This window comes from Perissodus microlepis, chromosome 9 (genome assembly GCF_051167445.1).
Source record: "Perissodus microlepis isolate ML-2025 ecotype Zambia chromosome 9, ASM5116744v1, whole genome shotgun sequence".
NCBI lineage: Eukaryota > Metazoa > Chordata > Actinopteri > Cichliformes > Cichlidae > Perissodus > Perissodus microlepis.
In genome coordinates this window covers 32,421,747-32,449,078 of record NC_140469.1, presented here as the reverse complement: position 1 = coordinate 32,449,078, position 27,332 = coordinate 32,421,747, and the positions used below count along the sequence as shown (strand labels likewise).

General features: G+C 43.2%; 1 protein-coding gene across 8 annotated transcripts in view; it reads left to right on the top strand.

Moving 5' to 3' along the window:
* The first annotated feature begins 297 nt into the window (after positions 1 to 297).
* Positions 298 to 27,332, top strand: part of LOC146380888 (NACHT, LRR and PYD domains-containing protein 12-like) — an 80,611-nt gene continuing 53,576 nt past the window's right edge. For 4 of the 8 annotated variants that reach the window (XM_084940258.1, XM_084940259.1, XM_084940256.1 and 1 more), the window contains exons 1-8: positions 298 to 392; positions 2,657 to 3,456; positions 3,908 to 4,009; positions 5,409 to 5,650; positions 11,323 to 13,111; positions 14,675 to 14,848; positions 17,674 to 17,871; positions 22,698 to 22,874. In XM_084940258.1, coding sequence (XP_084796384.1) covers positions 3,317 to 3,456; positions 3,908 to 4,009; positions 5,409 to 5,650; positions 11,323 to 13,111; positions 14,675 to 14,848; positions 17,674 to 17,871; positions 22,698 to 22,874 — 2,822 coding nt within the window. In that variant the 5' untranslated portion in view covers positions 298 to 392; positions 2,657 to 3,316. Of the gene's footprint in view, positions 393 to 480; positions 2,435 to 2,656; positions 3,457 to 3,907; positions 4,010 to 5,408; positions 5,651 to 11,322; positions 13,112 to 14,674; positions 14,849 to 17,673; positions 19,293 to 22,697; positions 22,875 to 27,332 lie in introns of those variants that run through there. The other 4 variants (XM_084940257.1, XM_084940262.1, XM_084940263.1 and 1 more) reach the window with 4 other exon arrangements.

Below are 27,332 nucleotides of genomic sequence, written 5' to 3'. Positions count from 1 at the left end.
TTGTGCACGCTAAGAAAACAACAAGTTAGTGTGTGATGTCCTGCTGTTCAATAAAGCACATATCCATGTCCTCCTGATCTTTTCAAAGAGCCTAATCCAGAATATCACAGTAAGAGAATTTTTTTTTTCAGTAAAGTGGTTTAAAAAGTGTTTGCAGAGAGTCGGGGAAGCCTCTCAGAACATCAGGGCGAGATTTAACCACTGAGTGAATGGGTTAAATGCATAATTTACCTACAGGGGATTAATAAAGTATACACAAAAAACAAGATAAAAACTTTAAGTCTTAAGTTAAAAACTACAAGTCCCAGCATCCTCTGTGTTTAGGGAGGAGCAGTGAAAGTGAAAGTGTTGATCCTCCGAGCAGCAGGAGGAGGAAGGTGGAGCTGAGGCAGGTGAGTGTTAACATGAATATGTTTCTTCTTATGACATAAAGTAATTCCACGCTGTTCGTGTCTGTGGGTGAAACGTGAAGCCGGTCGGCTCCTCTCGGCACTTTCCGTCCACTCCATTGATTTCCTGTAAGTAGAGAGGAAGTGAAGCGAAGTGCGCAGTTTAGCTGAGCCTCCGTTTAGTGTGAGAGAGCAGGAGGAGAGTGAGAGCTGTGCTGAGGCAGCTGAGTGTAAACACCGCTCTGACATTACTGTGTCTCTGTGGCGGGAACAACAGGCTCCGTCAGTGGAGGCAAAAATAATCAGACTTTGGTTTTTCAAAGGAAACTACTTTATGTCGGAAGAGGCCGCGCGCTCATTGGGTAACGACTTGTCAATCTCAAGGTTCACAGTAAGACCCGCCCCTATCACGGCATTTTTAAAAACTAAAATGGCGACAGAAACTCCGTCAGAGGAGTTCAGGCTGATTTTATGAAAGTGCGACGTTTGAGCCACTTCCTGTTCTCAGTCCCGGCGTCCTGATCACCGAGGTTTCTGTTGCTCTGATATCTGATATTGATTATATCGGTAAACAGGCTGTAGCAGAAACATCAGGTCTGATCTGAAAATCCCTTCAGAAACAAACCTTAAGAGTTTTATGTCATGTGAGGCCGCACGCTGATTGGATAACCACCTCTCAGTCTCAGGGTATTAGCCAATGAGCGCGCAGGTTCACAGTAAGACCTTATCACGTCATTCTTTTAAACTAAAACATCGACAGCAAAACTGTAACGTGTCCTGTGATCTATAAACACTCTGTGATGAATAATCTGAAGTCATTTTGAGCCTGACAGTAGTTTCCTGTCACAGAGCAGAAGCTGCAGGCAGTTTTTGGCACCTTTATATTTAATTTATTCCAAAATAAATCAATAAAGGTAGAAAAGAACTCTCAGTGACATTAAAATCTATTTTTAAAGACAGATGTGACCAAGTGCAACAAATATAAGATGACATGTTTACAGATGTTTGAAGTATTGATCATATGTAGAACACAGAGCAATATAAATCCTCAACCCATTAAAACAGGAGGGAAGGATTTATATAAACATAATTATGTTAAATTAGATGAGGAAATAAAGAGTGATTTGGAAAGGTGGGCTACCCTTCCGTTAGACATTGGTTCTCTAATAAAGACCATAAAAGTAAGCGTCCTACCCCGACTTCTCTGCCTCTTTCAGTCACGACCCATTGACATACCTGAAAAACAAATCAGTTTACGGGACAACATCATATCCAAGTTTATATGGAATGGTCACAGACCGAGAATCAAATTTGAAACACTACAGATGAGAAAGGATCAGGAGGGTTTGGCACTCCCAGACCTCGAGGTATACTTTCATGCTGCACAAATCAGGTATATCATGTGTTGGTGTGACAATGATTATGAAGCCAAATGGAAGAATTTAGAAAAATCAGTACAAGGAAGAGAAATTCAAAGCCTTACAGGAGACAGAGAAGAAGCAATGAGTGTAATTAAACAGCTGAACTCAGTCACTGAGTTTACGCTAAAAATATTGTTTAATCTGGTACGAAATACAAACTGGAAAAAGAGCTCGGACTGCTTTGATGGATAGTTTATGAAAAGGGTTTTACCCCTGCTTCTATGGACCAAAGATTTAAACAGTGGATTCCTACTGGATTAACACTAATTAAAGCTGGGAATTTTAGGAACTTCCAGGAGATTAAACAAAAATATGATCTAAGTAATCAAGATCACTACAGATATTTGAAGATTAGGGACTTTTTTTTAATAAAGAAGTAAAAATAGTGTAAATCTGGATAAAAATTCAATAATCAAAACCATAACTGAAGCCTACAGTGCAAAAAAATTAGAATAATCTCTACAGTTTACGAGCATATAATGGAGGCAAGAGGGCGTACAACAACGTGTGTGAAAGTGCAGAGAGAGCTGGGAGGGAACATCTGATGAGGAACGGTCACAAATCTGGAAAACGCAGCAGTCAACAACATCATCACGTGCCTGGAGACTGCACTGCTGGAAAAATGTAATTATATTTTTAATAACACCCAAATTTAGGAACAAACACACTTCATTACCACAACCGTGTTGGAGAAGCTGTGGAGATGTGAATGTGAATCATGCCCATGTTTCTGGTTCTGTGCCAAGATCGCAACATTTTGGGAAGATGCTCATTTATTTATAGGTCAAATTCTGGGTTACGCTGTTTCTAAGTCTTGTACATTACTATACTTTGGTGTCATTACAGGAAATGTGTTGAAAGAAGATGGATACATATTGAATCACAAGAAAATGGAACAAGATAGACCCACCATCACAGGATGAATGGATCAAAATTATAGATAAAATACAGATTATGGAACAATTCACCTACAGACTCGAGAAGATCAGTACCACCAAAAGTGGGAGAAATGGACTGAGTACATAAACCCGACAGGATAAAGACCATCACACTGATAATGAGAAATGATCAAACTGTAGAAACATGTTGATCCAACATTTTTTTTTCACCTGTTTCTTATATTTTTTTACATTTTTTTTCTTTTTGTTCTGTTTGAACACAGAGCAGGTCCAATAACAGAGTCATCCTGCTCACAAACAGCACTTTGGTTTCATGAGCTCACTTCCTGCAGTGATCCTCAGCTTCTCTCCAAAGGAGCCGTAACATGTGGGCTCCTCACCATGATGATGATCCCAAACACACTGAGTTCCTTCATCATCATGTACTTATTAAATAATGTGATGGTTTTGGTGTTTTTAAAGACTTTGAGCCTCTAAAATAACTGGTTTGGACTTTAGGGCCAAAGCTCCAACATTAGAAAGCCGTCAGTGTGATGCTTCCAGTACAACAGCACCTCTGAGTGTGTGTGTTTACCTCTCAGACTAACTCCACCCTGACATCAAGAAGATGGAGGAAGAGGACGGAGCAGCATCTGCAGCATCCAGCTGTGTGTCTGTGAGGAGTGACGGGGTTACACAAACACCTCCACCTTACAGTCATGGACCTGCAGCAACAAAGTTCTTCAGTCATGGAGCTCAGCTGACCATGTAAGAGAGCTGCTGACTCAGAGTTCAAAGGTTGTTGCTCTGAAACATTTACTGTAGAATATTTAAATAAAGCTCATCTGTATGACTCTTTAGAGACAGAACACACTGATCAATAATCAATTTATTTGTCATGATGTAATCAAACACACTGATGGAAAACTGTGTGTCAGCTGGATCTACCCAAAGCCATAGAAATTATGAGGTAGGCTGGAATAATCTGACATGTTGTTCACAGCAGAAATATGTCTGATCAGATCAATAATCCGTGTTTGTGCTGATTTGTGGCGGCTGCAGCCATGTTGGTACCAACAGAACAATCAGCTGTTTGTGATGATGTCACATTTCTGTAAAGGAGCTCACAGTCTGATAGAAATCTGTGAGTGAGGGACGATCAGCTGTTTATATGGTGTTCGTGTCAGACTCTATCAGTAACTGATGTTTGTGTTTGCAGGGGTCAGAGGTCACAGTCTCCAGTATCCAGCTGTGTGTCTGTGAGGAGTGACTGGTCCAAAGAAAGACCTCCATACTTCAGTCATGAACCTGCACCAACAATGTAAGGAAACTATTTTTGGGACTGTGTTTAGATCCTGTAATCCATGAGAATCGAGTCTGCTGGCTTCATGATCCTGTCAGCATGTGTGGCAGAGAAGGACCCAAATTCAAGGCTCAGGAAACACGATGGAAAACTCAAACACAGCTTTATTACTGAAATCCTGAAAATTAAATAAACATGAGCCAGACTGAAAGTATCATGAGGAGGAACACAACAAAGAACCGATAGAGACTGATTAACACACACAGGATGATGAGGGAACAGAGCTGAAACTAATGAGACAAGGGAAGCAAAACTGAACACGGTGCACACAGGATGAGAGAATGTCAAAATAAAACAGGAAATGACTGACACTGAGAGCCAGACTAAAGCTGTGTCCCAAAACGTCAGCTGCATCCTCCGGAGGCCGCTTTTGAAGGCCGACTACGTCACAGCCAGGCGGCGAAGGCTGTCCCAATTCGTCGACTCCTTCAAATGCGTCCTTCATTTCCCCGAATTTGAAGGATGGGTCGGGTGTGTCCTTCGTGGCCCACCATATCCCAGAATTCATAGCGCGGCCCAGCCAATTCCAGTTTCCAACAATGGCGGCAGCTACTTAATTTTTATTATTACTCTTATTAATCTTAGTGAGTCACAAAATAAAGTTTTCAGATATTTTCAGGCAGGAACAGGAATCCAACCTATCAGCTAAGCAAACAGGGAGCGAACGACACAGAATCACCACAGGGACGTAAATAAAACTCTCTAACCAGAAACATCTGTACATAGAAAATATGGATTATGGCAGTGAATGAACACGTTTCTGTCATTTGTTTCATTGGCTGCTTTTTCTTCCTGTGTTCATGTGATTCATGTCTAACACAAAAAACAGGTTTGTAATCAAACATCACATCATCAGGAGGCATCATGAAACAAAGTTACTGCTGGAGGCTGAACTCAATTTGGTGGAAATGTTCAAAAATATCACTCAGATCATTTCAAAGCTTTTACTTCTTCTTCTTCACTTCTGTAAAATAAAATCAGAACCCAGAAGTTCACTTCCTGCTGACTGAACTCTTTCAAAATAAAGCTGAAAGCTCTGAATGTGACACCGCTGCTCCACCACAGTTTTTAGAGGAGGTCAAAAGTCAGTTCAAAGTGATGGATCCCAAACTTCCAGTACATCCAGTGAAGGACATAATCAGCTCTGTGATGAAGGCTTTTACTGTGGAGTTTGTAGGCTGATCACTCTGTGTTTAATAAGACAGGAACAGCAAAGCAAACTTGAACTGAACTCAAACACAAGTTTCTCCACTTTGACTTTTCTCTGTGACCATCAGAGCTTCTGCACAGTGTCATCAAATCTGCATGTTTGTCACTGACAGTCAATGATTTTAGTGATAAAGAAATGTGTTCACAGAGGGAGGAAGAGGAAGAGGAGTGGTGTTTGTGAGGAGGAGCAGCCGTCCTGCTGTGCTTTGTGTCAGGACGTCCTGAAGGATCCAGTCTCTACCAGCTGTGGACACTGGTTCTGCAGACAGTGCTTCTCCTCATACTGGGACCAGTCTGCTTCATCAGGAGACTCGTCCTGTCCCCAGTGTGGAGAAAGATCCAGAAGCAGAGCTGGAATGCAGACAGCCAGTCAGAGCAGCTGTGTACAAAGTAAGACTGAACATCTGTCTGCTGATGGACTCATTTCTGAAAACTGGACTTCTTCTTTTTTTTTTAAACTTCTATTTTAAATTGATTTATTTTTTCACAAATCATGGTCACAATACATAATGAAAACGTTGCCATTATACAAAAAAAACAACAACAAAAAACAAAACAAACAAACAAACAAACCCAAAAAAAAAAAAAAAGAGAAACCTCCCCACCCGAGGCTCATGTAAAGAGAAACAAAACAAAACAAACAAAAAATGTACGTCACACATCTGGAAAATACGTTTTTCTATAGTCAATAAATGGGTTCCAAGTCGCAGAGAATTTTTGTTGTGATGAGAGAACTCTGTATCTAAGTTTTTCCAGTGGTAAAAACAAAAGCACCTCCTTTAACCATTGTATGTATGAAGCAGCCTTATCAGACTTCCAGTGGAATAGAATAAGTCTACGGGCAAGCAATGTAGCAAATGCTATGGCATTTTCCTGAGATTTACTAATTTTGTATTGAGATGGCATAACTCCAAAGATGCCAATGCGGAAATCAAGCACTAAGTTCTGCGCACTGATATGAGATAATACTTTGAATATATTTCCCCAGTAATTATCCAGGTTCGGACAAGACCACATCATGTGACCCTCATTTGCTGGATTATGTCCACACCTGGGACAGGCAGGATCGGCTTCTGGGAAAAATTTTGAAAGCCTCTCTCTTGTATAATGAAGACGATGAAGAATTTTAAACTGAATTAAACCATGGCGAATGCAAAGGGAGGAAGTATGTATACGATTCAAACAAGATCTCCACTCATCATCAGATAAATCCACCCCAATGTCTTTTTCCCAATTATTTTTAGTTTTTTCCCAAGTAATAGGCCTTAAGCTCTGTATCAGTTTGTATATGACGGAGATTCTCCTTTTGCCAAAAGGATCCATTTCCAAAATGTTATCCACTTGATTTTTAGGAGGTAGGTAGGGGAAAGAAGGAAACAATGTCTTTGCAAAACTTCGTATTTGCAGGTATCTAAACATATATGAGGTTGGTATATTGTAATCTCTCATCAGAGCGTCAAAGGTGTTAAAAGTTTCTCCTGAAAATAAATTGTAAAAAAACTTCAAACCATTATTATGCCAAATTTGGAATGCTTTATCTGAAATGGATGGCAAAAAAAAAGGGTTAAAAGCAACAGGGAAAAAATTACTAACCTGTTGCAAACAGAAGTGCCTTCTGAATTGAAGCCATATTTTAATAGATGTTCTTACAACTGGATTTGTTATTTTCTGTTTTTGATTTAGAGCTAGGGATGAGGTTAGGAGGGGAAGTGGATTCGACATCAGTTCCATTTTTACCCAAGCCTCACCCTCGCTGTTCTCATAAACATATTTCCAGTGCAATAATTTGGTGATATTAGCCGCCCAGTAGTAAAAGATAAAATTTGGCAACCCTAGCCCACCAGCCTCTTTTGGTACTTCCAAATATGTTTTTTCTATTCTGGGATTTGAATTTTTCCAAATAAATGTTGCTATTAATCTGTCTAAATCTTTGAAACTTGATTTGGTTATAAAAACAGGAACCATTTGGAAAACATAGAGAAATTTTGGTAAGACTGCCATTTTAACTATATTTATTCTGCCTGCTAATGAGATTGGAAGTGTTGCCCATTTTTTAAAATCTTGTGATGTTTGTTCTAACAAAGTGTCAAAATTATGAATCCGCAACTCGTTCATTGTACGGGTTATATTTATTCCCAAGTATTTAAACGTTTCTTTTTCTAGTTTAAAAGGGAAGGCAGAGAAATCTTGCTCTATGTTATTAATAGGGAACAGTAGGCTTTTTGAGTAGTTCAATTTGTATCCAGATATGCGTCCGAAGTGATCTAATACCTTAAGCAATTTAGGGATTGATGCCATTGGATTAGATATATACAGCAATAAATCGTCTGCATACAATGATACTTTGTGCACTGTCCCGTCCCTAGAGATTCCGGCAACCTGACCGTCCTCCCTAAGAGCGATAGCTAAAGGTTCAATTACTAAATTGAAAAGATAGGGAGATAAACTACAGCCTTGCCTGCAGCCTCTACCAAGCTGAAAAATGTCAGAGGTTACATTATTTGTCCTCACTGCTGCAACTGGAGAGGAATACAGTATTTTAATCCATTTTCGAAACAATGGGCCAAATTCAAATTTATTTAGGACCGCATGAAGATATGGCCATTCTATACGGTTGAAGGCCTTTTCTGCATCAAGAGAAATTATTATTTCTGACTTTTTTTTTGGTTCTGATGCATATAAAATATTAAATAGGCGGCGCATATTATAAAATGACTGTCGCCCTGGTATAAAGCCGGTTTGATCAGGATTAATAAGTTTTGGCAGTATAAGATCGATTCTATTAGCTAAGATTTTTGTGAGAATTTTGTAATCACAATTTAAGAGGCTCACCGGTCTGTAGGAGCTGCATTGTGAGGGATCCTTACCCTTTTTGTACAGCACAGAAATTATGGCTTGTTTCATAGTATCTGGTAATTTCTCTTGAAAGAATATTTCCTGGTATACATCTTTGAGTACTGGTGCTAGTTTGTCTATAAACATTTTATATAGTTCAATAGGGAAACCATCAGGTCCCGGTGCCTTGTTACTTGGCATTGATTTAATTACTTCGACAATTTCATCTCAATCAATCTCTCTATCAATTTCTGTTCTGTCATTTACAGATATTTGTGGAATCGGTAATCTATCAAGCATTTCAGCAATCTTTTTTTCATCAACCGGATCTGAAGTATAAAGATTGGAATAGAACATTTTAAACTGGTCATTAATGGTTTTCGGATCGGACGTCTTTTCTCCAGAGGTTTTACAGATTTCAGAAATCGTGTTAGCTGATATGGATTGCTTAATTTGATGTGCCAAAAGTTTTCCGGCTCTTTCCCCATGTTCATAGAACTTTTGCCTTGATTTGAAAAATAAACGTTCTGTTTGCTGAGTGGACAGAATTTTGTATTCTGAATTTAGTAATAATTTTCTCTTATAGAGGTCTGGTGTTGGATTTTCTGCATATAAGCAATCAATCTCTTTTATACTGTTGGCTAGGTTGTTCATTTGTTGTAAGTATTTCTTTTTTTGAAATGATACATATGAAATTATCTGGCCTCTAAGATAGGCCTTTAATGCCTCCCATACAACAGTCATTTTCATCCCTTGGGTTTGATTTGTCTCTAAGAAAAACTATATTTGCTCAGAGACCATTTTTTTAAATGAGTCTTTAGTTAGGAGTAAAGGATCAAGTCGCCAGGCCAGTTTTTGACTTGAGCGTTCATAAAAATTAACATCTAATTGTACTGGACTATGGTCTGAGATAACAATAGAGTTGTATTGGCAATCTAAAACCTTGGGAAGAATTCTATTATCTACAACAAAAAAATCTATCCGTGAGTATGACCGGTGCACTGGTGAGAAAAATGAGAATTGTTTAGATGTAGGATTTTTGTTCCTCCAGGGGTCAAAAAAAGCATAAGATTGCATAAAAGATTTTAGAACATTACCCGCTTTTGAAATTTTGCTATCAGGTTTTGGATTTGATCTGTCAAGTTGAGGATTAAGTACACAGTTAAAGTCACCACCCAGTATCAAATGGGACTCTGTTAAATCTGGCAGGTGTTTTAAAAAGGTACAATAAAAATTTGGGTCGTCCCAGTTTGGTCCGTATACATTTGCAAGAATTACTTGTTTCCCATACAACCTGCCCTGTATAATAATATATCTCCCTCTGGTATCCGCCACAGTTGATAGTGGAATAAATGGAATCCCCTTCCTAATTAGAATAGCCACACCCCGTGATCTATCCTCAAATTTTGAGCTAAATATTTGGCTTATCCATGTTTTTTTTAGTTTAATTTGTTCACTTGATCGGAGGTGTGTTTCCTGCAGATATACAACATCGGATCTCAATGATTTTAAATGAGTAAAAACCCTTGTGCGTTTAACCGGATTATTTATACCTTTAACATTCCAGCTTATAAAACGAAGAGGCAGATGACTTTGCGAGCTTGCCATTCAGGTACCAAAATGCAGGTGCAGAAAAAATATGTCCCAACCCCCCCCCTCCCAAAAAAAAAAGGGGGGAGAAGGAGAAGAAAGGAGAAAAAAAAAAAAAAAAGAAAGACAAAATAAATAAATAAAACGAGCCTCAAAACCCCATGCTGATCTACTATTATCCCTGAGATCGCAACCCTCCAGGCTAGGATAGCACAGTGACTAAACATACCGTTAACCCTCAAACAGCCCCTCAACTGGGCAAATATATAACATTTAATAACTAAACAAAACTCCAAAACTTATATTTTCCACTTTCCCCGTGTTTATTCTAATCAAATGCCCCAGAATAACAGCAATATCTCGAACATATCAAAAATCGGAACAAAGTAGGAAGGCAGAGTATTCATAATAAATTAAATCAAAATCATTATACCTTCCAGCCTTTTATGACTATGGCCCAATTAATTACTTGACTTCTCCCCAACACCGACGTATAACTATGTCCCTTGAGTTCAAACAATCGCACATGTGAAGTCCAACTTATCTCTTCTCACTCGGCTGTACCTCTCACAGCCGTAGTAAGTCTTTTTTTGATAAAGTCTATTGCAGCCGCTGGGTCGGTGAAACGATTGTCCTGTCCCGTAGGTGAAGTGATGCGGAGAACAGCTGGAAACAAAAGTCCAAACTTAACGCCAGTGCAGCCTCGGAGCAAACGTTTAGCCTCCATAAAAGCAGCTCGTTTCTTTGCCACCATTGCTGTAAAATCAGGAAAAATGCTTATCTTCATGTCCTGCAGCAGCAGCGGCTGCGACTTGGCGGCCTTTCGGAACACCTCTTCCTTCTCTTGGTAATAGTGAAACTTCACCACAATTGCCCTGGGGGAGTTTCCCTGTTGACCCAAGCTTCGATGAGCGCGGTCCAGCATCGGAGCAAAGTTGAGGCCCAGTATGTCTTTCAGCATTGTAGCAATAACTGCCGTGGGTTTCCCGGTGTTTTCAAAGCCCTCCTTCGCCCCTACAATGCGTGCATTGCACCGGCGTTGTCGCCCCTCGATGTCGTCCAACTTGCTGGTCAACTTAGCAACGTCCGATTTCAGCTTGCTAACCTCGTTTTCCAACTCCACTGTCCGGTCTGAATAAGTATTCAAACCAAACTCAACACTTTCCAAACGGGTCTCTTGCTTCTCCAGATCTTCTTTGATTGTGTCTATTTTATCATTTAAATCTTTCGTGCTTGAATCGATACGGTCCAATATCCTCTTTTCAGAGCTAGCAATCGCTCTCATAATCTCACTCATGTCAGGGGGTGGTGCCTCCGGTCTGTCCTCAGCATGGTCCGAGGCTTTTGCGGCCTGCTCTTTCCCCGATCTAGTTTTGCTCATATTTCGTACAACGTAGCTTTGAAGATGTAAAAAGTGCCTCAGAGCAGCACACGGGCGTGTTATCGTACTGTTGTTAAAAGTTCGTTAGTTTTGGAGCAGTGGAATTATGAAAAAAGTTAGTCCATTGAGGAGCCCTGTACAACACGTCTTCACATGGCTACCACCCTGCTCCACCCGAAAACTGGACTTCTTGTTGTTGTTCAGACATTGAAAAGTTTTCTTTTCTCTTTAGTCTAATTGTTTTTCTTTCTTTCAGCAGATGTTGGACTGCAGGAGGTTTTAGATGAACATAAGATCAGTCTGAGGAGGAGATGTGAACGTGTGACTGAAGGAAGTGATGAAACAGGAAGTAGAACCCTCCTCAACACCATCTACACTGAGCTCTACATCACAGAGGGACAGAGTGAAGAGGTTCATACCCAACATGAGGTGAGGCAGCTGGAGACAGCTTCCAAGATGGACGCCCTCCATGACGCTCCAATCAGGTGCCAGGACATCTTTAAAGCCTTACCTGACCAACAGAGACCCATCAGAGTGGTTCTGACCAACGGCGTGGCTGGTGTTGGAAAAACCTTCTCAGTGCAGAAGTTCACTCTGGACTGGGCAGAGGGCTTGGAGAACCAACATGTCAGTGTGGTGGTTCTGCTTTCATTCAGGGAGCTGAACCTGATCAGAGATGAGCAGTACAGTCTTCTGGAGCTGCTCCATGTTTTCCATCCAACATTACAGAAGGTCTCAGCAGAGAAGCTGGCTGTCTCTCAGCTTTTGTTCATCTTTGACGGCCTGGATGAAAGCAGACTTTCATTGGATTTCACCAACAGGAAGCTGCTGTCTGATGTCACACAGAAGTCATCGGTCAGCCAGCTGCTGACAAACCTCATCCAGGGGAATCTGCTTCCCTCGGCTCTCGTCTGGATAACTTCCCGACCCGCAGCAGCCAATCAGATCCCTCCTACATGTGTTGACAGGCTAACAGAAGTACGAGGCTTCACTGACGCCCAGAAGGAGGAGTACTTCAGGAGGAGATTCAGTGATGAAGAGCTGTCCAGCAGAATCATCTCCCACATGAAGACATCCAGGAGCCTCCACATCATGTGTAGAATCCCAGTCTTCTGCTGGATCACTGCTACAGTTCTGGAGCACATGTTGACTACAGAGCAGAGAGGAGAGCTGCCCAAGACCCTGACTGACATGTACTCACACTTCCTGCTGGTTCAGACAAAGAGGAAGAAGAACAAGTACCATGAGGGACATGAGACGAGTCCACAGGAGCTGACGGAGGCTGACAGGGAAGTTCTTCTGAAGCTGGGGAGGCTGGCGTTTGAACATCTGGAGAAAGGAAACATCATGTTCTACCAAGAAGACCTGGAGCAGTGTGGTCTGGATGTGACAGAGGCCTCGGTGTACTCAGGAGTTTGTACAGAGATCTTCAAAAGAGAGTGTGTGATCTTCCAGAAACCAGTCTACTGCTTTGTTCATCTGAGCATTCAGGAGTTTCTGGCTGCAGTCTACATGTTCCACTGTCACACCAACAGGAAGACAAAGGTGCTGAGGGACTTCCTGGGAAAAAAATACAACGAGTCATCTCTGGATGATTTCCTTAAACGAGCCATATATAAATCCCTCCAGAGTAAAAATGGCCACCTGGACCTGTTTGTTCGCTTCCTTCATGGCCTCTGTCATGAGTCCAACCAGAGACTCTTAGGAGGTCTGCTGGGTCAGACAGAGAGCAGTCCAGGAACCATCCAGAGCGTCATCGAGAACCTGAAGGAGATGAACAGTGATAAAATCTCTCCTGACAGAAGCATCAACATCTTCCACTGTCTGATGGAGATGAACGACCTCTCAGTACATCAGGAGATCGAAGAGTTCCTGAAGTCAGAGAACAGATCAGAGAGACTCTCAGAGATCCACTGCTCAGCTCTGGCCTTCATGCTGCAGATGTCAGAGGAAGTTCTGGATGAGTTTCACCTGCAGAAGTACAAAACATCAGCAGAGGGACGACGTCGACTGATTCCAGCTGTGAGGAACTGCAGAAAGGCTCGGTGAGTCCAGATGTGATCATTAACATCATTGATTAGTGTAGGTTAGTAGTTTAGTTCTTCAGATATAGACAGTACAAAACGACTCTCATTAGTTTGAAATTCTCAAATGAAATTATATTTTCTGTTGATCACTTAGCATGATCCTGCATTGGTCATCGTACACTGTGTGTTGTAGACTCACATCTACATGGAGTACCTGTGTTGTGTCATTAGGGGGCGGTATTTTAAATCTGCTGCTGCTGCTGTTGGTCATTCAGACGCTCCTGTTAGAGAGACAGAAATAAGAGTCCATGAAGAGTTTCTTTATAGTGAAGTGAAATCTGAAGTTAAAAACAGTGACAAATATCCAGAACAGTCACCGTCTGAGCTTCTCCTCTGACTACAGACAGAACTACAGACACAGTTTAGTGGAATAAACATGGTGAGTGAGGATGAAGGTGCTGAGGAAGCCTCTGGTTCAGTGTGATTAAAGTGTGATGTACTGATGAGTGACAGAGCTGTGGTTCAGAGTGAGGGTCAGAGGTGAACCAGCTGTGCTCTCTTACTGCCAACAGTGGGACAAACTGAGTGAGAAGACACTGCTGACATCTGGACTGAACATGTGTCAGATATGTGAGCTGATGTCACAGCAGCACATGGATTCACTTTCATTCCTGCTGCTGCTCCTAATGACCAATGTCTGACTTCAAGTCCTCATTAATCACAGAGCTGATTGTTCAGTGTTTAGTTGTTGCTGCTGAAATGTTGTCCCTGTTTTCTGTTGATGGAATTCACTGCTGTGTTTTTTGCCAAAGACAAACTGATCCATGTGAGTTTATAACAATATTCTGCTGCTGGACACAGACAGGTAACATCATTTTGACTTGCTGTCCCCTGGATCTGGAGTCATAAACACTGAAGCGCTGAACAGGAATACAAATCTGTTTCTGCCAACTAGTGATAAACCTGCAGACTAATGGCTCAGAAAGCTAAAATGAGCCAATCATTTCTGTGTTTAGTTCCCCTGAAATCAGATGTGATATCAGCAGCTCTGAGTTCATTCATCATTATTGTCCAGTGATGAGATTTCTGCTCCGTTTGGTGACAGTCAGCAGGTTTTTCCTGCATGTGGACGTGAACAGTCGTACCTGACAGCAGGTAGCAAACAGAGATCATCTTTCCAGCTGGAACTCTTCACTGAGCTGAACTCATTCAAAATATTCTGGATTCAACATAGGAAACAGTCCAAATGTGTGTCTTCACTCTGACTCTGGATCAGATCTCACTGACAGACTGTGGACATTATGGAAGTCTAAATGTGACACCATCTTCCTCCTTAATCTGCAGATTAAAGCCAAACAAAGATTCTCATTAAAAGTCTGCAAGTCTGAGAGAGACTCAATCGTTGTGTCATGTCAAACACAGTAAGAGGAGCTGAAGCACAGATGTGAAGAGCAGATTCATCAGATTATGACCTCACTTGTCTTCTATGACCTTACTTTGTCTTCATATACATTCAGTCTGTGTTTATAATGCAGATTTCTGCTTTTATAATAACACATTTTATATTTTCTATAATTACAGACTGACTCGGTGTGGGCTCTCAGAGTCTCACTGTGAAGTTGTGGCCTCAGCTCTGAAGTCCAACCCCTCCCATCTGACAGAGCTGGACATGAGTGAGAACAACCTGCAGGATCAACCAGTGAAGCTTCTGTGTGCTGGACTGGAGAGTCCAAACTGTCGACTGGAGACTCTGAGGTGAGTTCCCTGACTGCAGCTGTTGTTTTTTTTTTTTTTATTTCAGATCTTTGATTGATGTTTGAAACTTTCTTTAGTTCCTAATTGTTCAGGATGTGTCTGAAGACAAATGTGAAGAACTTTGAGTGCTTTCAGAAATGTTGTCTTTCCAAATGACTGAACAACAGTTTTTCCTCTTGGCTCCAAACAGAAGTTGAGCAGACTTGAGCAGGGTTCATTTAAAGGCTGACAGAAGTGGAGTGGTGACGGGGAGATGTTTGACAGGACAGTTTTTCAGCCTCCACAGGTTCATGTTGTGCTCCATCAGTCAGTGAAGATGAAGTCAGTGCTGATGAGGCTGTAGAGTGTGTGAGGGATGTGAATGAGGATGATGAAGATCTGATGATAGCAGATAAAAACAGGCTGCAGAGACTTTGAGCTTGTGTGGAAACAGAGAGAGAGAAAAGAAAGACATGAATGTCAAAGCTAATAAATGGGGATGCACCGATACTGGTATCAGTTATCAGGGCTGATATCGTAAAATGTGTGTGTACTCATACTTGTAAAAGTTAACCGATACCAACTTATTTCATGAGTCACAGGGTGGCTTGTCATTTCAGTTGTAATTTTTTCGATTGGCCGCTGGGGGGACATGTCGCGCTGAACAAGAACTGGGTTAGGCGAGTGAGACTGGCGGCTCCAGATAAAAAACAAAGAAACTGGAGGCTGCTGTAGCTACGCTAAACATAAAAAATGTCTGCAGTGTGGACTTACTTCATAATATGTGAAGATGACAGAAGCAAGGCCGAGTGCAAATTGTGTACTGGTAAGGTGTCCAGGGGACAGGTAGATAGGAGAGTACATCGTTCAATACAAGTGATTTAATAAAACATCTGAGAACACATCATGTGCTGGAATACACCAAGTTCACTAAGGCTAACGCAAAACCAGAACAGCCAACTTTAACTCAGGTTTTGGAAAAGTGATGTCAAGAGAAAATCCACGAGCAGTTAAAATAACAGAGGCTCTGACTCATTTTATCGCTCTGGATGACCAGCCATTGTCGGGTGTGGAAAACGTTGGATTTCGCCGTCACGGAAATAATGATGCCTAAACCTTTTGAAGAGTAAAAAAACACATGCATAACCTCATGCAGGAAGTTTAAGCCTTAAGTCTCACTACAGACATTTGGACAAGCAGTGTGTCCCTGATGTCACTCCTCAGTTTAACGGCGCAGTGGATTGATGAGGAGTTTGTTCGTCATCAAGTCACACTACATGCAAAGTCGTTCAGGGGCCCGCACACAAGCCGATCCATTGCAGCTGCTTTCGATAGCATGCTTCAGACCTGGGATATACCAAAGACGTCGTACAACGCAAGAAATATGATTAATGCCATGGGTGATGCTGAGCTGCCCAGCGTACCTTGTACTGCTCACACTCTCCAGCTGGTTGTTCATGAGGTCCCGTCTCGAGAACGTTCAATTACATATCAACCAATCTGTGAAGCGGCACCAACAAGACGTTCAGACCTGCTGGAACAGCACCTTTTATATGATACAGTCATTGATTGGGCAGAAACAGGCTCTGGGAATATTCGTGTCTGAATATGGACTCCCTGATACGCTCATGGCTCACCAGTGGACACTACTGGAGAAGGTGATGTCTGTTCTGGGTCCATTCAAGGACCTAATTCGAAAAGTCAGCTCTTCAGATGCCATGGCTGCAGACGTCATTCCACCAGTCACCGTGCTCCACAGATTTCTAACAAGGGAGACTGATGAGGACCATGGGGTCAAAGCAATGTAGGGAACCTTGGCTGCAGCTGTCAGGATGCAGTTCGCTGATGTGGAATAGGCGGTTCATTAATGTTATGTGGATCTGAAAGCTGGAGACAGTGCCAAATTGTTCACTTTTATTTTGTTTGGATATAATATGGACATTCTGCAATAATTTAACAGAATTCAATTCAGTTCAATTCAATTTTATTTATATCGCGCCAAATCACAACTACAGTCACCTCAAGGCGCTTCATAGATACAGAGAAAAACCCAACAATCATATGACCCCCTATGAGCAAGCACTTTGGCGACAGTGGGAAGGAAAAACTCCCTTTTAACAGGAAGAAACCTCCAGCAGAACCAAGCTCAGGGAGGGGCGGGGCCATCTGCTGTGATTGGTTGAGGTGAGAGAAGGAAGACAGGATAAAGACATACTGTGGAAGAGAGACAGAGGTTAATAACAGATATGATTCAATGCATATCTGTTATTAATACATAGTGAATGAGAAAGGTGACTGGAAAGGAAAAACTCAATGCATCATGGGAATCCCCGGCAGCCTACGTCTATTGCAGCATAACTAAGGGAGGATTCAGGGTCACCTGGTCCAGCCCTAACTATATGCTTTAGCAAAAAGGAAAGTTTGAAGCCCAGTGCGAGAGCGAAGTGCTCTAATAGGGTGATATGGTACTACAAGGTCATTAAGATAAGATGGGGCCTGATTATTTAAGACCTTGTATGTGAGGAGCAGGACCAAATGACTACCCAAGCAAAAATAACTGATCTAAACAGGAAATGACCAAAGTTTCACTGAGCAGAAGATGATCGTCAGTGACGCTGTCTTTAAGATACTCTTGTTAGAAATGTACGACTTTAATGTGAAACATTTAGAGTTTTTTCTCTTGTTGTGTTTGTTTGAAGCTGCTTCCTGTTGGCTTCAGCTGTTTGGAGTTTCCATTTTCTAAACTTCTACATTCTGAACCTTCTTCAGCTCTGAACAGATGATGAAACACTGAATGATTTCAAGCATTTTGTCTAATAAACTTACATCTTTCATTCTTTACACAGATTGGTGAACTGTGATTTGTCAGAGATCAGCTGTGATTATCTGGCAGCAGCACTGAAGTCCAACCCCTCCCATCTGAGAGAGCTGGACCTGAGTAGTGACTCTGGGTCTTCAACTAACCACAACAAGCTGCGGGATCCAGGAGTGAAGCATCTGTGTGGTTTCCTGGAGAGTCCAGGATGTGGACTTGAAACTCTGAGGTCAGTCAGCATGTTTTAGTTGTGCTGAGATGAATATGATGTGAAAGTTGTGCTGACACTAAACTGCAGACATCAGGCTGATATTATACTGATCCACACTGAGGATCTTCATGGTAAAGTCTGTTTTCTTCTTCTCTGGTTTAGTCCATTGACTGCAGCAGAACAATGTTCACATTTCAAACAGTGAGACTCAACGTATGGCCCGCGGCCCACACGCGGCCTGCCCACCTTTCCTGATTCAGAGAGAGGGGACCCTGATTAACTGTGTAGCTTCTTCCTCACAGTTCTAAGTATCAGACACAACAATGAATCATCCACAGCTGACTGTCTTTAGCAGGAATTCTTGCACATCTACAAACTGATACTGCTGCACGGCATGCTGGGTAATGCTAGCTGCTCAGGTATGGGCGTGCTAACAGCTGTGAGGCTCCGTGGCTGCAGAACTCTGAAGAAGAGAAAAGAGAGGTGGAGGACGAAGAAAAGAGGCGGAGATGAAGCAGAAGTTCAGCTCCAGAGAGGAGCTGTGTCTGTGTGGGCGGGGCTCAGGCAGCTCCGCCCACACAGTGACAGTGAAGCAGGTGAAGAGTAATAAATGAAGACAGCAGACAGGATTTGATCAGCTGATGTACAAACATGTAGAATGACGGTGGCAGCTACAGAAACAGGTCCATACAGACTGAAGCGTGTCTCCTTTGCATCTTCCTTATTTGATACTGAGAGTTTCCAGAAGAGCAAACATCAAACACGCCTCCAAACATGTGACGAGTCAGACTGACATCATTTCTACAGAGAACAGTGTGAGCTCTCAGCAGGTCACTTCAATAAGAAGGACAAACAGTGCAGCAGGAATGACTAAACCCACTAACAGTCTGATATCCCCGTGTTCCTGTTGTTCTACAGCATCATCATTAATGCTGCTCCATCACTGCAGCTGACCAATCAGCTTCTGTTACGTCATGTGACGCTCTCTGACTCAGACTGGAGAAAATGCTAAATGGCTAACCTGAAGCTAACCTGAGAAACAGTCAATGTACTGATGATTCCTACAAAGTGTGTGTGTTCAGTATGAGATGAGTTTGGTAGTGCTGTGTGTACACAGATGGACTCCACAGGAGATTTCCTTTATGAAGAAACAGTGAAAGCTTGTCCAACAGAGGGAAACATCTCAGTGATTATCTGTGAAGCAGAAGCTAAACATGATAATAGAAGAAAAGGAAAATAATGTTCCAAATCCTGCTGTGAGTCATCGTTTAAACATCACTATCAGACAGTAAAGGCTTCCAAAGACAGCTCACCTCTTAAACTTAGTTAAAGATGCTGGGTCTCCACGATCAGCTTTTTTTTATTGGAAATAAATACTGAGCCCTTTAGAGTTTCATTTATTTTTACTGAGCAGAACTCTCCAAAAGTTGAATCTGTTCATCTGGACGTAGCGTTTTGTGGAAGAAACATTTCGTCATCATCCAGGTGACGTCTTCAGTCTCAGCTGACTGCAGGTTTCAATTTCATAAACAGTACATTTGCATAATGACTGAAACCAGCCCACTGAAGGAATAATGGGCTGGGAGGTCAGTTCCTTAATCATAATTATGCAAATTCTTATGACCATTGATCAACAACCACTGATCAATGGCCATGAGTCCCATTCACAGAGAGTTGGGGAATGGCTGCAATCACAGCATTGTAAGATGGTGACAGATGTACCCTTAGGCCCCCTCCTCCATTCAGAGATGGTCTTTCTCTTTTCACGTAAATGGCCTCCTTGACTCCGCCCTCAAACCAGCGTTCCTCCCTGTCCAGAATGTTACATCCTCATCATTGAAAGAGTGTCCACTGGCCTGTAGGTGTAAACAGACTGCAGAGTCCTGGCCTGACGAGGTGGCTCTTCTGTGTTGTGCCATCCTCTTAGCCAGAGGTTGTTTGGTGTATAAATCCTGGCAATCCTCCTGGCACTTAAATTTTTGATTTTATATACTGTTTTGTTTGTTTGTTTTAATCAATTTTAAATCATGCTTTTTATTTGTTTTTCTTTTTAATGTCTCTGTAAATCACTTTGAATCACCTTGTTGTTGAATTGTGCTATATAAATAAACTTGCCTTGCCTCAACAGCGTACACTATGTTACTCTGTTTGTGTCGGGGGTCCCGATCCTTGGGGTGGACCAATTTTTGGCGCAGCGTGTTTTGGGGTTTAAAAGCCACAGAGACCTGGTGTTTAGAAAAAATGTGTCTCAACTGTTCCGATACTACTGACACATATGGGATCACTACATCCTTGCTAAAGGGTTGAATTTTGCTGTCACACCGAGACAAATCCCGCTAGTGGAGCTGATCACAGCCGCAGAAACAGCAATTCGTAACAACAATATTGCAGAAGTGGAACCAGAGCAACTACGGATGAAAGTTTCGGCCTGTCTCAGCAATGCAAAGCCTCCACCATCCAACATCACCATGGACGAGAGGAAGGCACTCACATCACTTAGTGATGACAACAACATTATCATCCTTCCGGCAGACAAGGGCAGGTGCACAGTATTGCTAAACCAGAAAGACTATCATGAGAAGATTTTGTCACTACTCAGTGATGAAAATACTTATGAGCCCCTGAAACGAGACCCAGGAAGTGGCTACAGGAAGGATAGACTGTTTGAAGCAGTTAGAACAGGACAAGGCTATTGACCGGAACTCATACCACAGGCTGTACCCAGGGGAGTCTACACCAAGTCTGTATGGTTTACTGAAAATACATAAACAGGGTGAATGGTAAATGGCCTGCATTTGTATAGCGCTTTTCTAGTCCTTAAGGACCCCAAAGCGCTTCACACTACATTCAGTCATTCACCCATTCACACACTGGTGATGGCAGCTACATTGTAGCCACAGCTGCCCTGGGGCGCACTGACAGAGGCGAGGCTGCCGGACACTGGCGCCACCGGGCCCTCTGACCACCACCAGGCGGCAAAGATGGGGTTAGTATCTTGCCCAAGGATATTTGGCATGCAGCCAGGAGGCAGCCTGGGATCGAACCACCGACCTTCTGATTAATGGCTGACCTGCTCTGCCACCTGAGCTACAGCCACAGGTACAGGGTGCACCTTTTAAGACCGATTGTCTGCATGATCAACTCTGTCACCTATAACATCTCCAAGTTTCTCCCCAACCTCAGCAACAGGACCACTCTCAGCATCGACCAAGTGTGTTTGAACTGTGTCTTCATTCCACCTACTTCACATACAAGGGTCAGTTCTACAGGCAGACACATGGGGGTGCCATGGGCTCCCCAGTTTGACCCATCGTGGCCAATTTGTACATGGAAGAAGTGTAAAAGAGGGCTCTGCTATCCTACCCTGGAACACCACCAAGCCATTGGTTCAGATATGTGGATGACACCTGGGTGAAAATCAAATCTCAGGACGTACCACATTTCATGGATCACATTAACTCACATGGACCGACACATCAAATTCACCAGGGAGGATATGAAAAGTGTCAGGTTAGCCTTCTTAGACTGTGAGGTTTCCATCAGTAATGGGGGACATCTAAAAGCTGACGTGTACCGTAAACCTACACATACGGGTCAGTATTAAAGGTTTGACTCTCATCATCCACTGGAGCACAAACTGGGCGTCATCAGGACGCTACAACACAGAGCGAACACCATCCCCACTGACACAGCGGCCAGGGAGGCAGAAGAACATCAAGAAGGCCCTGAGTAAATGTGGTTATCCCAGCTGGACTTTTGTCAAAGCTGGAAAGGCTCCTAAAGAAAGCTCCAGCCGATCCAGGAGAGAAGGACAACCGCTGCCTAAGAGAAAACCTGTAGTGATCCCATACGTGTCAGGAGTATCGGAGCAGTTGAGACACAATTTTTCTAAACACCGGGTCTCTGTGGCTTTTAAACCCCAAAACACGCTGCGCCAAAAACTGGTCCACCCCAAGGATCGGATCCCCCGACACAGAGTAACATAGTGTACGCTGTTAAGTGCAGGAGGATTGGCAGGATTTATACATCGGGGAAACCAAACAACCTCTGGCTACAACACAGAAGAGCCACCTCGTCAGGCCAGGGCTCTGCAGTCTGTTTACACCTACAGGCCAGTGGACACTCTTTCAATGATGAGGATGTAACATCCTGGACAGGGAGGAACGCTGGTTTGAGGGCGGAGTCAAGGAGGCCATTTACGTGAAAAGGGAAAGACCATCTCTGAATCGAGGAGGGGCCTAAGGGTACATCTGTCACCATCTTACAATGCTGTGATTGCAGCCATTCCCCAACTCTCTGTGAATGGGACTCATGGACATTGATCAGTGGTTGCTGATCAATGGTCATAAGAATTAGCATAATTAAGATTAAGGAACTGACCTCCCAGCCCATTGTTCCTTCAGTGGGCTGGTTTCAGTCATTATGCAAATGTACTGTTTATAAGATTTGGGGAAACCTGCAGTCAGCTGAGACTGAAGAAGTCACCTGGATGATGACGAAACGTTTCTTCCACAAAACGCTACGTCCAGATGAACAGAATCAACTTTTGTAGATTTACTTACCTGGATGATTGAGAATGCATCAAGACGTTACTGAGCAGAAGATGATCATCAGTGTCTTTAAAATACTCTTGTTAGAAATGTACGACTTTAATGTGAAACATTTAGAGTTTTTTCTCTTGTTGTGTTTGTTTGAAGCTGCTTCCTGTTGGCTTCAGCTGTTTGGAGTTTCCATTTTCTAAACTTCTACATTCTGAACCTTCTTCAGCTCTGAACAGATGATGAAACACTGAATGATTTCAAGCACTTTGTCTAATAAACTTACATCTTTCATTCTTTATACAGATTGAGGTACTGTGATTTGTCCGATATCAGCTGTGATTATCTGGCAGCAGCACTGAAGTCCAACCCCTCCCATCTGAGACAGCTGGACCTGAGTAACAACAACAAGCTGCGGGATCCAGGAGTGAAGCATCTGTGTGGTTTCCTGGAGAGTCCAGGATGTGAACTTGAAACTCTGAGGTCAGTCAGCATGTTTTAGTTGTGCTGAGATGAATATGATGTGAAAGTTGTGCTGACACTAAACTGCAGACATCAGGCTGATATTATACTGATCCACACTGAGGATCTTCATGGTAAAGTCTGTTTTCTTCTTCTCTGGTTTAGTCCATTGACTGCAGCAGAACAATGTTCACATTTCAAACAGTGAGACTCAACGTATGGCCCGCGGCCCACACGCGGCCTGCCCACCTTTCCTGATTCAGAGAGAGGGGACCCTGATTAACTGTGTAGCTTCTTCCTCACAGTTCTAAGTATCAGACACAACAATGAATAATCCACAGCTGACTGTCTTTAGCAGGTCAAAGGTCACGGCACACAGCAGACAGTCAGAAATATTCTAACTCTGATCATTTATCAGTTGTGACACTGTGAGACTTGATCAGAGGTGTGATCATCACAGCAGAGGCCTTTGTGTCAAAGTCACTGAGGATCAAACAGAAACACATGAAGCAGATTTTCCTCTTCTGGCTTTTTATAGCAGATAACCTTCAAAATCTTCTGCAGTCGATCAAAAACTGAAGCAAACCATGAATCAACATGTGAACATGAGCTGATGCTGCTGAGGTGAAGCAAAGTTACAGAGGTTTGATTACAGACACAGCTGAGAGTTTGTAATCTGTCATTATTTTAAAAAGTTTCCATGGAACAGCAGAAATGAGGCTTTACTGTCAGAGGCCGACAGCACTGAACGCAACAGCAGACTGGTGGCTAATAAACAGTGAATGATGCAGAAACAGATGTTTGAAGCTGTTCTTGGAGTACACTGAGAGAGAGAGAGCTGTGCAGGCAGGAACAGCCAAAGTCAGAGAGAATTCATGAGCATATTTATCAAACGTGAAGCAGAGTTTGGAATCTTTTAGAATACAATAGAATTCAACTATATGGTCATTGCACATGTCACAGGTACAAGGCAACGAAATGCAGTTTGCATCCATCCAGAAGTGCTTTAGCCATGATATAGATATATTACAAATATATATTAGCAATAATATAGATATGTAAGTATATTACAGAGATGTGTCTGTTAAGGTATGTTATAATGTACATGGTATGAAGGTATGTTATGAATATGCTATAACTATAAGTATGTACAGGCTATGAACAGGATATAAATTTTAAAAAAGCTATACAGAAATGTGAACTATGCAAGTTATAAACAGTTGTAGAATTAAAAATTATCGTATTGTACAGAATGATTATTTACACAGAACTATACAGTAGTGCAGTTAAGATAAGTGAGATATAGATAGATAGGTAGATAAAATCCTTTATTAGTCCCACGAATAGGAAATTTCAAGGCTGCCAGCGCCATCTTACCCTTCCGACCATACATACATTACACAAACATCACATGGGGAAGACAGGTCAGAGGGGTATAACAATGGAAAATGCACAACATGGGGAAAGAATAGGAGAAAAAATAACTCCCCTAGACTGCGCTCCAACAGGGAGATCAGTTTGAGAACAGAAAAAACCCCACCTCAGCACATGAATCATCACATCTCTGCATAAGCTTTGAAGGCGTTTGGAGGGGGTGAGGGGTGAGTGTAGGTCTGTGTCAGTGTACATGTGTATCTGTGCGTGTGTGTGTGTTCAACCGAGAGAAAGTGTCCCTTCACCCAGGCAAAAGTCAACAGTCCTCGGTCGACGCGGGTGGCCTTGAACGAGGGGGAAGAAAGTTACAACACAGTCTTGTTATCTAAGGGACAATTTTGTTATTCCCGTCAGCTTTTGCCTTGAGCATCCAGCTGGCGCCAGGGGGGCCACATGAAATGAAGATGGTAGCTGTTTTGGTTAGTGCAAACAAACTGCTTCCAATTTTACAGTTGGTCTAATGTCCGTCACTGATCACAGGTCTTTCGTTGGAGAGCTGTGAGCCTCTCCACGATGTTATCCGTCCATGCCGAGATGTTATCCAGTTTGCTCATAGGGCATGTTCACGGCAGCCGTGAGCCTCTCCGAGATGTTGTCAGATGTTAGTCGGTCTCAGTACTCACAGCAGCCGCAAGCTTCTCCAAGATGTCATCCGTGCTGCATCTGATGAGCCCAGTCTGAGAAGCCACAGCTTGCTCCATCATTTCAATCAACATAGCGGGCATCCTTGTGAGGATTTGAACAGCCGTTTCTGCTTTCCTTATTCTTCGATAAGCCAGGGCCAAGCCAGGGCCAAGCCAGCGCCGATCAGCAAGAACCCTGTTATCATGGTTCCGAAAAGGTGTCTTCAATGTCTTGTCACGGGCTCTCCCGAACCCAGGCTTCTCGTCGAGAGAGGGTGTCAATTGCATTCAGGGACCAGTTGATCAAGTCCATAATTCTTCTTTAGGTTTTTAGAGAACAAGTCTGGGAGACTCTCTTAGAGTTAGAGAATAAGCGAGACTATACAAAAGACATGAGAAGCCAAGCAGGAAAGATAAGAGAGAAGGAGAAAATGCGACCGCCTCCGTCAAGAGCCAAGGAGAGAAAAAAAAAATGTGGATAATTTCTGCAGAGGCTATATAAAGTGCTAGTGGTTGTGAGTGGTGGTACAGTCCATGTTATTATTGTGTGTTTGAGGGTACAGTTGTCCATTGTGTGTGTGTGTGCAGGTGGTTGTGGGTGTGTGTATGTCCAGTCCATGAGTTTAATGTGGGTCAGATGTCAGGAGGCAGAATTCAGGAGTCTGACAGCTGTGGGGAAGAAGCTGTTCCCATACCTGGTGGTCTTAGTCCGGAGGCTCCTGTAGCGCCTCCCAGAGGGCAGGAGGATGAAGAGTCCATGTGCTGGGTGACCGGGGTCTTTGATGATTTTCCCAGCCCTTTTCAGACACCGCTTCCTGCATTGCTCCGGCAATGCGCTGGGCAGTTTTCACGACCCTCTGCAACGCCTTCCGGTCCGAGGCAGAGCAGTTACCGTACCAGACTGTTATACAGTTGGTCAGGATGGTGCTGCGATAGAAGTTCACGAGGATGTCTGAGGACAGGTGGTTCTTCCTCAGAGTCCTCAGGAAGAAGAGGCGCTGGTGAGCCTTCTTGACCAGTTTGGAGCAGTTGTTCGTCCAGATGAGATCCTCAGAGATGTGGACTCCCAGGAACTTGAAGCTGCCCACACGCTCCACAGCCGTCCCCTTAATCTGGATGGGTGGATGTGGGTCAGCATTCCTCCTGTAGTCCACGATGAGCTCCTTGGTCTTCTCGGTGTTGAGCAGCAGGTTGTTTGTGTTGCACCACTCAGCCAGACAATCCACCTCCTCCCTGTAGGCGGCCTCATCGTTGTCATTGATGAGGCCAATCACCGTGGTGTCATCTGCAAACTTAATGATGGTGTTGGAACCATCAGCAGGTCTGCAGTCGTGGGTGAAGAGGGAGTAGAGGAAGGGGCTCATCACACAGCCTTGTGGTACACCGGTGTTCATTGTGATTGTAGATGAGCAGCGGTTATCCAGCGGTTAACCGCCCCCATGTTGGGGGCGGTTGGTCAGGAAGTCCAGTAACCATTTGCAGATGAGGGAACTGATGCCCAGGTCTGTCAGTTTCCTGATGAGTTGTGAGGGGAGGGTTGTATTGAATGCTGAACTGAAGTCTATAAACAGCATTCTGGCGTAGGTGTTGTTGTTGTCCAGGTGTGAGAGGACAGAGTGCAGTGCGATGGAGACTGCATCCTCTGTGCTCCTGTTCTGGCGGTATACGAATTGGTGGGGGTCTAGGGTGGGGGTGCTAGGACCAGCTGCTCTAAGGACTTTGTGATGATGGAGGTGAGGGCTACTGGGCGGTAGTCGTTGAGGCTTGATGGGTTGGAGTTTTGGGGTATCAGGACGATGGAGGTGGATTTGAAGCAGGCCGGTACCACAGCGTGGGCCAAGGACAGGTTGAATATGTCTGTGAGCACTCCTGCAAGCTCCCCAGAACACGCTCTGAGAACACGCCCGGGGATGCCATCAGGACCTGCAGCCTTGTTGACATTAATCCTGCTCAGCACCGCTCCTACATCGGTGGGGGAGAGAGTCAGTGGTTGGTGGTCTGGCGTCATGCTGGTTCCCTGGTCGTTTTGCTGCTGGTTCAGTCAGTTTTGGTTGGAGACAGATGAAACCTGCAGCTTCAGGATCTGTGAGCTGTCCACTTTCAGCCCCGACGGCGTGTCCGTGTCCGTGCCGTCGAGTGAACGATCCACGCTCTGTGTTTCCATCTTTGTGTGTTTAGCTGCTCTCATTTACTGTTTTAGCTGTTTGCTGCTTGTTGAAATAGTTTGTGAGCTTTAAGCTGAGATTCTGGCAAAATACATTTATATTAAACATCGATTCAGGATTGAATGAATCAACATCGTTTTATTCAAATTAAAACCATTTAAATGGGAACATGAATTTTTTACAGCCGCCTCTAATGCTGGGTAATGTCAGCTGGTCCATGTGCAGCTGGCTGTGAGGCTCAGGGAGCGTCTACAAAG